This window comes from Salvia hispanica, chromosome 5 (assembly GCF_023119035.1).
Source record: "Salvia hispanica cultivar TCC Black 2014 chromosome 5, UniMelb_Shisp_WGS_1.0, whole genome shotgun sequence".
Classification (NCBI taxonomy): domain Eukaryota; kingdom Viridiplantae; phylum Streptophyta; class Magnoliopsida; order Lamiales; family Lamiaceae; genus Salvia; species Salvia hispanica.
Window position 1 is genome coordinate 31,441,347 of NC_062969.1, and position 13,563 is coordinate 31,454,909.

The 13,563-nt window shown below is 32.1% G+C and overlaps 1 protein-coding gene across 4 annotated transcripts; it reads left to right on the forward strand.

Annotated features, from left to right (window-relative positions):
- Positions 1-1,794: 1,794 nt before the first annotated feature.
- On the forward strand, positions 1,795-8,394 carry LOC125190286 (guanylyl cyclase 1). Of its 4 annotated transcripts, XR_007170884.1 has the most exons (11): positions 1,796-2,039; positions 2,661-2,876; positions 3,046-3,170; positions 4,584-4,695; positions 4,818-4,892; positions 5,421-5,509; positions 5,907-5,971; positions 6,230-6,302; positions 6,458-6,533; positions 7,645-7,845; positions 8,142-8,394. XR_007170884.1 is itself a non-coding variant. In XM_048087553.1 (10 exons), exons 2-10 carry the CDS (start codon positions 2,718-2,720, stop codon positions 7,699-7,701), a joined length of 831 nt encoding a protein of 276 aa, XP_047943510.1. In that variant the 5' UTR covers positions 1,795-2,039; positions 2,651-2,717; the 3' UTR covers positions 7,702-7,931. The 4 variants fall into 4 exon arrangements, 3 of the variants coding, with proteins under 3 accessions (XP_047943510.1, XP_047943511.1, XP_047943509.1); XM_048087553.1 differs by lacking the exon at positions 8,142-8,394 and having other exon boundaries at positions 1,795-2,039; positions 2,651-2,876; positions 7,645-7,931; XM_048087554.1 differs by lacking the exon at positions 8,142-8,394 and having other exon boundaries at positions 1,795-2,039; positions 5,910-5,971; positions 7,645-7,931.
- The last annotated feature ends 5,169 nt before the right edge of the window (positions 8,395-13,563 follow it).

Sequence of the window (13,563 nt, forward strand, 5' to 3'; positions counted from 1 at the left end):
TAAGCATCAAAAGTCTGAAAGGTCTTTATTTTTTGTTGTAGGTGAGGAGTATTTGGCTAAAAAATGACTTAACCATAACAATATCCCAAGTAGAGTAAAAATAACTCCACTTTTCTAAAAATCCAAGACACTTGTAACACTTATTTTTCTCCTTCAACTCATTTTCCAATCCTTTGAATTTTTCTTTTTCTTTTCACAATCTTTCTTTCTTTTTCTTTTCTTTTGTTTCTAGATCAAGCACACATTTTGAATTTTCACTATTTCACAACTTGCACTTTTCTATAATTAAGCACAATACTTTATAACTTTCCTCCTTATCTCTTCAATTCCTTTACAAAAAATAATAAAAACTATAATAACCCAATGAATTGTCCCCATTTATTTTGGCTTCCAAAAAATAGGCTTAAAGACTCAAAATTGGCTACAAAGGGAAAAATAATTTTTGAAAGGGTCGAAAACTTTAGGTATAAAAGTAGCTAAGAAAAGATGGTCTAACATCCTCCTAAATCAACTTATACACTATGTAAACTCAGGCAGACTAGGAGCAAGTTCTAGAAACATATACGTGTATGCAGATAAATCACACAAGAAAGAAATTAAGCTCAAATCTCACAAGGTATAAGCATGATTCAAGGCGAACAAACAATTCACTAATTATGCACCTTTTCACCAAACCATCAAATCAAGACGTCAAGCCATACTTAAACATGGATGGAATTAAATATCATCGGCAACTTGGTCTAATGTGTCCCTATACATGCGTGTTTCTAAGTTCTTCATGCTAAGTCCATGACATATTTTCAAGAAAATTCACCTTCGGGTTTTTTAAAACTAAAAAAAATAAAAACAAAAACAAAAACCTAAGCTCACACCACTTCATACTTCCAAACTTATTTACAACAAAGTGTAAAATAAGTGTGTAGAGTTGGTAGGGACGTGGGTAAACTTCTAAAAAACATACATTGAAAAATTTCGCGTAAAGGTTGGACGGGGCGAAAATTTGAAAAAAATCGAAAAATCGAGCTGAAAACCGCAATTTGGCGGTAGTCGCCGCAACGAGGCAGAATGTTTCCAGAAGCTGGCCGGCGGGCCGCCGCAACATCAGCAGTGGTCACCGGCGAAGGTCAGAACCTGCGAAAATTTTTCAAAGACAGAAAACGAAAATTAAACTCAAAAAGTAACTTTAAAATTGGAAATAAATGATTGGGTTGCCTCCCAACAAACGCTTATTTTTCGTCTTTAGCTTGACGTTCTTTGAAGCTCATGAGTTATCTCCCATCGTGGAAATTTTGTTGGGATGCCTTTGTACCTACAAATCCGCTATGTGAGCATAGAATGAAGAAAATTGTAGTAGGATACAATACATAATGTTTGGCAATCCCCCAAAGTTGGTGTTTTCCCATGAACTTTAACCTTGAAAAATAATATCCTGAACTTTATCGAAGTTTGTTATTTCCTACCGGCGAAAAATTACGGCAAATAATATTAAGATACAGAATTTTCTTCGTAATTTCTCAACAACAACTTCGAGAGCTTAAGTTCTTCAATATTTGAGGATATTTTTTCTTAAAATACATAATCCAAAGTTGTTCTTCTATTTATAAATAAAGTCAGAACTTATTTGTTGGTGGAAAATAACAAACTCAGGTAAAATTAGTGATATTCTCTGCCAAACTAAAAGAACATTATGAAAGTTCTAGGGCCAATTTCCATTAAATAAATTCCTAGTGGTCCCACCCCACACCTTCAACGCTGTTCACCCACCCTGCCAACTCAAAAATGAAACTTGTGTTGACAGCAAAAGGAGCAACAGAATCTCAATCAATTATCAGTCTTCTTCTTCTCTTCTATTCTCTTCTAATAGGCGGTCCCATTTCTCCTTTGTCTCTGTTTTATTCACACCAATTTTAGGGACAGTGCTGCTGCCAATCAAACGCCTGTCCCGATACGCCCTTTTCCCCCTTTCCCCTTTTCCACTGTCGTCTAGTTCCCTCAGAATAAACACAGATATTATTTCTGAATCTTCTGCACAGATGCAGGTATTTCATTGCATTTGGTGTACTGCGATTCGCTTCATGTTGATTGTATTTGCGATGATTGTTTGTTGCTTGTATTGTGATTGAATTGAATTCGAATTTTTCCCCTTGTAGTGTTATCTTGCCTAGGTTTATTATGTTTGTTGCTAATCGTTATCGCAGCATTCACTTTTGTCGTGTGTTTATCATGAAGACTCTCTGATCACCTAGTGATAGTTCTAGATTTGATCGTCTCAAGTTGGTCAGTATTTTGTGGATGATTAGCTTGACGTAAAACTTTTTGACAAAATATGTGAAAAGATGTTTGTATTGATGCAAGGGAATTGCAGAATTAGAGGCATGTTCGCGTATTCTTGTGATGGGTCGGATACTGATGTATGGTTGGCTTGTGACTTATGTATTGTTAAGAGATGTTTAAATTCATGCATAGTAGTGACACTATGATTGACTGAATATTGGTCTAATTCCCGTCGTAGGTTCTGCGTTAAACACCAAAATCATTGTTCATTTTCCTGAGGTCTTTGCTTGATAATGTGGAGTTCAATAATTTGTGCATTCGTGTTAGCATGGAAGTATAGGTCAATCAAGATTCTAGCAAAATCTGATTTTCTTAGGCTTTCGCAGATATTGCTGAGATCAATATTGTCTGCTTTGATTGACAACTAAATAAGATACAGAAGGATGTGGCCAATTCATCAGTTCATGAACAAACTATTGAAGGCGGTTGAAGACAATAATGATGAGTATGCTGAAAATCACTTTAATTTTGTCGATTCTTATACCATCCAGCAGCCACTAAACAACCAAAGCAGAACTTCAGTCTCATCCTACTTTATTGATGTAAGTCTTGCTTCTTGCCTGTTATCTATGCATTTGAGTCATTTGACACACTCTATTTCTTAATGTGTTGCTTCCATCAGGTCACATTTTTCTATATGTATTTCTATATTTTGATTTAGTGGTATATTAATATATTTCTCTTTAATTTGAATTTTGTCCGTTGTTTTAGGTACCTCACATAAATCAGGAAAGCACATGGGATTGTGGTCTTGCTTGCGTTCTTATGGTTTTGCAAGCTGTTGGTGTATATAACTGTACTATTCAAGACCTAGTAGAGCTATGTTGTACCACAAGGTACTTTCCCACATTCGTCTTTATGTCTAAGACTTCTTCATATGCTTCAAGAAAACAGATCATGTTTAAAGAAGTTCACCAGTTATATGGTGTGCATGCATCTCCTACCAGTAGACTTGAATTTATTTTGCACACAGTAGTTAGTATGTCTGAAGGTACTATACACAAGCAGATTTGTTATGTACTTTGTTATGTTGGATACATGAGAGCTTTGTGGATAGAGTTAATCGAGTAATTTGATTATTAGTCCTTCATTGTGTGAATTTCCATTTCGGCATGGTTTAAGTCATTGTTGCATTGTTCGATAATCAGAGTAAATCCTGTTTTCCACTATTACTAAAAACTTATGCAAGCAGAAAATAAAGATTATGCTGAGAATAAACTAGTAGTACTATTATTCTCTGGTAAGTTTCAAATTCAATATTCTAATATATTCGTTTATTCTGGTGTAAAGAAGAGAAATGGCTTATAAGGCTTTCTGATACTCTCAAGTCAAATGGTTTAGTATTTGAAGAGTTTTTCTGTGCTAGCAAGTAGCAACACAGTAAATCAATTGTTGTGGATGGATTGTCAGTGAGAATTTTAATTGGTTTCATACCACCTTTAACTCTTAATGCTCTTGCAGAAACACAAAACTGGGCTGATAGTTTATTCACTTCCAACATGATTATAAGTGCACTAGTTAGCTCAAGAATGTGGTAACAGAAATATGATCATCACATCACTAGGAGATCTGATATATGGAACAAGAACCACTTTCTAGGAGATGTAATTAGATCAGACGGATATCATGAATGCCTGGCTGGAGCTGGAAATTTATATAGTCATAATCTAGATCACTCTGGCAAACAATATGATAGAGAAGATGCGGCTGCCGAACTGGAAAATGGGTACAGAATGAAGAAAAGAGAAAAAACAGGATACTAACAATTGAATAAAGAAATGAATGAAGTATAAATTCTCCTCCAAAGAGGCCACTCCCCCCGAATAAGGCCACATCAGCACACTAAACTCAAACTATATTTCTTGACCATTAAAACTAAGAGTATAAGCCCTATTTACAATATGATACTGACAGGCTCCCAACTGAAATATAACTCATAACTTGACTCTAAAAGGTAAAACCTATCTCCAACAACTAAACAATAATGCTGGGAATAGAACAAGGGAGGGTTTCTATCAGGAAGTAACGAACTAGGGAATGTTCTCTATCACAATAATTAGGGGTCTGTTTTATTTTCACTTTCGTGCCATACTAATGTCTTGTACCTGCACTTGTACCTGCAACTTTCCAGATTTTTTTTCCTCCTATAGTAGTCATCATTACCAACCAGTATGAGCTTTGTCATCTTTTTCTTTCACTGTCATCATGCGATAAATATGTTCTGATAGCCTACTATACTTGTGTCTCAGTATTTGGACTGTAGATTTGGCATATTTGCTGCAGAAGTTTTCTTTAAGCTTTACATATTGCACAGTTACATTAGGAGCTAATCCAGACTTTTCTGTCGAGACATATTACAAGGTAACTTTTGTCCTCATTAAAGAACCGTACATGTGAAGTTTAGCTGGATCCATAACTTGCAGCTCTAAACCTTTTAGCTTGCTTCTTGAATCCGTGACAATGTTAAAGACATCATTTTGCAGGACCAACTGCCAAATGACCTTAGACGAGTAAATATGCTCTTCCAGGAAGCTCGTGAATCTGGAATCAGTATAGAGGTACAATCTGCTCATCCGAGTTAATAATTTCTGCTAATATTCATGAAGATCTATTCAGAACTGTCTGTGGTTCTTGGATCATGTAATCATCTTATGGAAAATAATATTTGTTTGTTAAGTAAGCATGCACCAGGCCTGTTGAGCTTCACTTCCATGTTAAGCAAGATATTTTTTTCTCTCCTATTAATCTATTTTCTTGGAGATTCTTTTTTCTAGTTTTTCCTCTTAAAGCTTAGTTCCCACCCAACACGATTTTTGGTATAGCGCTCCATTCCCAATAGTCCATCATGTTGTTTAGAATTTATCCCAAGAGACTTTTCTCTCTTTCTCCCTCTAAAAAAATTATGGGCCATCCTTTTACAGTTTCTCCTCTTAATGCATATCCTTGTTTCTGAACTCGATCTGGTTATATTTTCATGTCATGTACCCTCTATCCCTTTACATGATAAATGAGCCAGGAAGGTTCAGCTTTAATTTTTGCTTTTTTACGTCCGTTCTATAAGTGACACAAACGCCCATCTCTTACAGTGCAGATCAGTTAGTGCGAAAGAAATTTCTGAATTTATGTTGTCTGGAAAGTATGTCGCTATTGCTTTAGTCGATCAGCACAAATTAAGGTATGTTGTAACTTTATCTGTTCAAATGATTGAATGAATGATCAACCAGATTGGTCTATTATTTATTTCATTATCCAGCTAAACAAACCAACTTTCTCTCTCTCATTCGTGCCAGTATTTTTTCGTAATAGTTCATCTTATTTCTAGTATTTTCTCAAAACTCAAAGCTTAAACCACTAAAAATATTTCCAAACATAACTGTAGCCATTTTCATTCTTCAGTTTCCAAAAATTTGGTTAATCATTGCCTTCATCAGGTGTTTTATATCTTCAAGTTCACTTGAAGATCCATCAGAAGTCAGTAACACTACTTTCTTCTGATGTTTTATTTGTGTGCGCATCCAAAATTTTCATTGATTCTAAATCTTTTAGGTTTTAACTTTCATCTTTCATTGCAGCAGTCAGTCTCAGCTTGAGGATACTTGTGTCTCAGAATACTATAGTGGAGGCCCTAGTTACACCGGTATGAAAGATGCAATCTCAAATATAGTGATACTTACCTAGTTACCTTGCCTTTGCTTATAGTGTTGAACATGTTGACTGCACAGTGGTGGTTCATTTCACATTAAAATACTCACTCTAGGTTTAGTAAACATAATGGTTTCAGTTATATACTCAATATCATAAATCATAATCTCCTTGATACAATATGGTGATAGTCTCTCCAGGGTTTCGACTATTATATTTTCTCAATGACTGACTTAGACTATGGCCCCTGCAGGTCACTATGTTGTTATTTGTGGCTATGATGCTGCTACAGATGAGTTTGAGATTCGAGATCCTGCCAGCTCAAGGTTTCGACTGTTCCTACTCTTCTTTGAAATTCATTATTTGCATTTTTTTTGTCGTAAAGCTTGTGAACTAAACTGAATATCTACTTGAAAATTCATTTATAATAGAAATAGATAATTGATATTCTGATGCTGACACTAACTTCTTTTTGTGGCAGGAAGCATGAAAGGATTCCTTCATGGTGCCTTGAACAGGCTCACAAATCCTTTGGTACTGATGAGGATTTTCTGCTGGTAAATTTATATACGAATTTATATGGTCATACTTTTGGCATCTCTTATGCTTCCAAACATTATTTATGCACTGAACAAGCTAAATACTGCTTATGTTGCTCGAGTTAAATTTGAGTGACTAGTATTATCATAGTGATATCCAAATCTATGCTAATCCATAGGTGTAAGATAGGACCTCCTCATATAACTCATTACGTCTGCTAGGCAGGTTCCTAGCCAAGACCTTTGATACTTAGATCATATGCCTTGAGAAGGAAGGTAGAGGTTGGAAGTTTAAAAAAAAAAAAAATAGAAAAAACAGTTGCAACTTGATCCAACTTGTACTATTCCCTTCATTTTACTATTTCGTTTACTATTTTCTTAATTTCTAGTTATTTGATTTATACACAAAAAGTAAGTGTAAATTTAAGGATATTTTCTTCCCTTCACGAATGGGGCATTTACAAAAAGGATTTTTCCTAGTTAGACAAAAATAGTATAGGCTACTAATCTATTGTTTACTAAGATAGACTAGAGACTAAGGGTATCCTAAAAAGCCTTTGGTTATTTATACAAATTAAGATATAACGTGTTTTCTGGGAAATCCTTATGTTGAAGATAAATATACTCTATTTTGCATCTTATCATTCTTCAAAAGGGTTCATTCTCTAATGGAAGGTGTATTCACAGTTAGCATTTTTCCAGGCTGCCCTTTAGAACTGTAGCTGAAGGTTGCTTACAAAGTTGTTAGTCTCCTCGCTACCTTTCAACAGAACTAATCATGCGGCCATGGTTTCTCACTCCCGCCATCCCTTAAAAATATGAACTTTTTGAAGGGACACGGGCTTTAATGCACAATTGGTAAAGTAAGAGAGATAGAATGGAAAAAGTGATTGAAGTATTATTAGTGGAGAATGGGTCCCACCTCATTAGGGAGAACAAATTTCCAAAAATAGAAAGTGCATAATTTTAAGGGAATGACTAAAATGGAAATAGTTCTTAGGTGACGGAGGGAGTATTAAGTAAAACAAAGCTAACCAGGAAAGGGGTTCCTGTTTCAAGATTACATACTTGGTTATGTGTTATTGAACAAGGTAGCTTACTCGTTATGTGCAATTATGATGGTATGCAGATTTCTGTCGAGAAGGGAGGAGCTCAAGGCAACCCTTTAGGAATCTTTTCCTTGTGACATTGTAATTGGTCGAGATCGGGGTTTCAAGGCGTGTGCTAGACCGTTGTCTGAAGAAAATGCTGTTTGTTTCAACCACTCTTTGGTTGATAACATGTTTACTTAATCTCCTGCGCATTTTAGGCATTTCCTTTATCTGTACAGGTTTGTAATTATAAATAATCCAAAGTTAATATGTACTAAAATGCTGTAATATATCTGTAGTTAAGAAAATCATTCAGTTCTTTGTCGCTGAGTTGGTCTCTCTGTTTCAGTTCATTTGGTTGGTGAAAAGTTTTTCTTCAAGTATCTAATGTATCTTACAATTTTTGCTATTAACCACATAAATCTGGTTCTTACAGACTAGTAATAATTCAGACGTGCGTTGGAGATTTTGTTATATTGTGATCGATAAATCAAGTTATTTGACTATTTGTTTGTTTAATGGGTTTGTGACTTAGGGACTCCGCAATGCGGATTTCTTGTTCCGTCCCGGTGGGATGAGACAGGCCGGGATGCGTTGCAAGCGTCCCATCTACCCGCGTGATGCTTGGCTAAGGGATGGAGGGGGGTTGCCTCCACGTGCCCGCCCATCTTGGCGCAACCACAAAGTGGCATAGAGTTCACTCGTAGACTGGGAAAGTAATCAAAATCCCGGAACAGGGAAAGTTAGTATAACTTTTCAGGATTCTGAATCCTAGCTTTTCTTAGGTATTCTCTTTCTCAGTTTTAGGATTCTTACATAAGACATTATTATTATTATTATTATTATTACTATTATTATTATTACTATTATTATTATTATTAAATACAATATTTTAAAAATAATTTAAAATTATAAATCATATTTAATTTAAGTATAATAAATAACTATAATTAAATTTATCGTAATTATAATTGTATTATTATAATATTTACATATAATCGTTATTATAATAATAGTAATTATTAATTTATTAAATAATTAAAATATAATTATAATATAAATGATATAATAATAATAAATAATTATTACTATTATTTTATAACTTAATAATTAATCAATAAAATCGTAGTAAAATTTAAATTATAAAACTTATTTAAGTATTATATTCGTAAATATTATAATAATAATAATAATAATATTTGTTAAATGATTATAATACTCCATGTAACTATTATATATTACGATGGATGATCCATATTTAAACTATCCATCGTAATAATAAATATAACAATATAGTTATTATCATTTGTAATTAATAATTTATTAAAAAAATTTATATTATTATTTTTTTATAAATAAAAAATAATATTAAAAATAATAAGTACCATATATTTAGTTCGGTGTTTAAATCAAATATAAGATATAAAATCTTGATATTTTCCAAACAGTGGAAAGTAAAGTTATTAGGAATCATATTCCCGGGATTCATTTTTCCGGGAATCATTTTCCTTTCCAACTTTACTTTCCCGTCAACCAAACATGGCCTTTGGGTTTTGTAGTACAATGGGTAAAGTAAGAAAGAGCTAGAGACCTGAGTTGAACCGTCCGAACTACCAAACCGTCCAGCGATTCAAACTGCCGCGCCAGTTTTGATTTTGGGTTACGAACCGGTGGTTAACCGCCAGTTCGGTTCGGTTCGGTTTGTGCATGTCTAAGTTAAGTAGTGTTAGTGGAAAATGGGTCTCACCTCATTAGAGAGAAGAGAATTTCTAAAATTAGAAAATGCATATTCTTGTGGGATGAACTAAAAAAGAAAGAGTACATGCTCTTATGAGATGGAGGGGGAATCTATAAATCTATAAATATATAAAATGCGAGTTTTGGCCATTATTTTAAATATTTATAAATTTTGGACAAGATTTTAAATATATACTATTAGTTATGGACCTTTCGAATATTGGTTGAATAATTGGCAGTTATATAATTAATGGCATTAATACATTAATGGTATTATATAATTAATGGCATTATGAATTGATAGCAGCAATATGCCATTTTATTTGAAAATAAAAATTAGATGGTTTTTTCTAAACCATTAGATATCACTAAATAGTGAATAATGGTTGGTCAAATGAAATGGCAGTTTAGCCGTTTAGATCACTAATTAAATCATACATTAATATTTATTTTTTAGGCGTTTTTTTACATCATCGTTAATTGTTATTGATTAGGGTCACTAATTAAATCAGAATTTGAAAGGTTTATGAAATTGATGTTACCTTTAGTTTTTATTTATAAATACTTACTCCATACATGTTATTTAGTTGTGGAATTATCTTTTCAATGCGGCTTTGTGTTTTTCTCTTTTTCTTTTTGCGTTTCTCGACGACAAATTGTATTCGAGAATGAGGTAGAGGGGTTGTAGACGACGATTGATGATGCGGTGCGATTTCGGTGTAGCATTATTTTACCACTGGCATACTCATGTCCAATTTGCATTTCTTGGAATAATCTTTTTCGGTATTTGAATTATTGTTAGTATGGTTAATTGTAGATTAGATTTATTCTATGTTTGAGATTAAGAATGTAATATGCAAATGGTTGTAAACTACGTATGTTAATCTCAACTGCTAGAAGAATATTGATACAAACAACATTTACCTGTAGTGTTTTCCTATATATGTTCTATTAAGTCGAAAATATTACCGCTTTTGGTAAATTGAATGTAGTATAATTTAGTTTTTCTTTAATTTTTATTTAATTTTATTACTTTAATATTATTTTAATAATTTAATTATTTTTGATTATTTATTGCACGACAATTTTAATATTTGTTGTTATTGAGAATATCGAATATATGTCAAAATATAAAAAATTTAATTTTTGTCTAATATTTAATTTAAACTTATTTGTTCAGGTTATAGGATTTTTAAAATTTAGTTACATGAGATTTTTCAGTTTTGATCGATTATATTTTAATTACTATAATATGTTTATTTGAGAATTAAATTAATACTGAACGATAACAAATGGAGTACCCTTTTTCATTAGAAACTAAATTTGATCAACTTTGATAGCTACTATTATTGTTTAAGCATTTTATCTAATTATTGATTATTGATTTTTTTTATTACAAATTAATTTTGTTACTTTTTAAAGTTATGGTATGACATATTTTTTAATTTCATATATTTGTTTTATTGTAGTTTTACGTGAGACGAATGATTTTAAACAACACAAACGAGTTATTTTTAGTTTTGTTTGGAGAGTGACAAGTTGTGTAGAAGTGAAGGTTTTAGTTTGTAATAATGAAGTTGATGTTTTTTTTAATTTTAAAATTAATGTAGTGTGTATATAATTTTTTTAATAATTATGAGTAATCACAAAATTTTATTACTCATTTTTTTCTTTGTTATTAGCACATTTTTTGTTTACAAATTTAACATAATAGAGTAATATTAATTCTAATTTTATTAATTAAATTATAGTAATTGAAAATTAATGTGTCGAAATACTATAGTCTGTGCATAGCACATGTAAAAATAAAAAAACAAAATGAAGAAAAAGTAAAAAGTTCCGCAACCCAAGCCACACGCGGAGCCCAACCATCAACCCTCACAATGCACAACCCCGTGAGCTTAAGGTCCAGCCCCTCTTCTAGTGAATGCCCTAACGGCAACCACAAAAAGAGCCAAATAATCAGTCTCATTTCACTCGCAACTTGAACCAAAATCTTAGAATTCCCCTATATGCGTGATAAAACCTTGTTATTTATTTAATACCTTTATTTTGTGAGTGAACTGCAAAAATAGTTCTTGGACTATGCGTTTATCTCGCCAATGAACCCTGGACTTTAAAAATATCCCAGACAACCCTGGACTAAGCGTTTATCTCGAAAATGGTCATTTTCACTGTTTTGTGACGAAAATACCCTTTTGGGGGATTTTGGGGGGTTTGAGCAATTTGGTCTTTTTACATTTTAAATCTGATATTATTTCAGTGATGTACTAAATCTGATATTATTTCAAAATTATCATTCTTCTTCCCTTTTGCCATCCTTCACTTTGTTTCTTTATTTTTATAAAATTAAATTTTAAATTTCAATTTTTAAATATTAATAAAAAAAATTTAATTATTAAAACTACTATTAAATAAAAAATTAATAGTTTTAATTAATATTTGATAGTGTCTAATATTTAATGAATAAGGTACGCCACCGCCTTAGTTTTAATCAATATTTAATAGTTTTAATCATAAATAGATCATATAACACGATTTATTCCGAAATAAATATGCATCTAATATATAAGAGAATTTGACTAAAAATATTATGAAGTTGACTAAAAATTTGATAAAGGAGAACTTTTGTTGAAATTTTCTAGGTAATTTTGATTGTTTTTAAATTAAAAATATTATGAAGTTGACTAAAAATTTGATACTACTAAAAATTTGATAAAGGAGAACTTCTGTTGAAATTTTTTAGTTAATTTTGATTGTTTTCAAATTAATAAACGAAAATTATATTAGTCTTACATTATATGCATATTTATTTCAGAATAAATCGTGTTATAAGATCTATTTGCGATTAAAATTATTAAATATTGATTAAAACGAAGGCGTCGTCGTACCTTATTGAATAAATATTAGACACTATCAAATATTGATTAACACTATAAATTTTTTATTTAATACTCCCTCAGTCCCAAGATAAGTGACCTACTTCTTTTGGGCACGGGATTTAAGGAATGATATTTAAATAAGTTAAAGTGGAGAGAGTAAAGTATGAGAGAGAGAAAAGTAGAGGAGAGAAGAGAGAATAAAGTAGGTGGAGAATAAAGTAAGAGAGGTGACTTTTTGCTAAAAATGGAAATAGGTCACTTATAGTGGGACACCCCAAAAAGGAATACAAGTCACTTATCTTGGGACGGAGGGAGTAGTAGTTTTAATAATTAATTTTTTTTATTAATATTTAAAAATAAAAATTTGAAATTTAATTTTATAAAATTAAATCTAATATTTGAAATAAAGAAACAAAGTGAAGAATGTCAAAAGGGAAGAAGAATGATAATTTTGAAATAATATCAGATTTAGTACATCACTGAAATAATATCATATTTAAAATGTAAAAAGACTAAATTTCCCAAACCCCCCAAAACCACCCAAAAGGGTATTTTCGTCACGAATCAGTGAAAAGGGACCATTTTCGAGATAAACGCTTAGTCCAGGTTTGCCTGTGGATATTTTTAAAGTCCAGGGTTCATTGGCGAGATAAACGCATAGTCCAGGGACTATTTTTGTAGTTCACTCTTATTTTGTTTTATATAGTTTCGTTTATTACTCCCTCCATCCCTGAAAATTTGTCACCTATTTCTTTTTTCGTCCATTCCTAAAAATTTGTCACCTTTCACTTTTACCATTTTAGGTAATGGACCCCACATTCCACTAACTCATTCTCACTCACATTTTATTTTAAAACTAATATATAAAAGTAGGACCCACATGCCACTAACTTTTTTAACCCACTTTCTACTACATTTATTAAAACCCGTGCCGGGTCAAATGGTGACGAATTTTGGGGGACAGAGGGAGTAGTATAAAAGCCAATCCATATCTCTTTGCACATGCTTAGTACTCCCTCCATCGCAAGGAGGATGACCTATTCCTTGGTGACATGAGAATTTATGTAACTTTATTTTGTATGTGAAGCGGAGAGAGTAAAATAAGAGAAAGGGTATAAAGTAGAGAGAAAGATGTTTCTATTTTTAGTAATGAGTCATCTTAGTTGGACACAAATCAAAAAGAAAAGTGGGTCATCTCAATAAGAAGAGAGAATACTACCTAGTATTTAAGTAGTACTGGTATTTAATAGCTAACTATTAGTCTCGTATTAACTTACTATATAGAGTAATGCTCTATATATGCAGTTCATTTAAGTGCTAATAAAAAGTACATTGAAC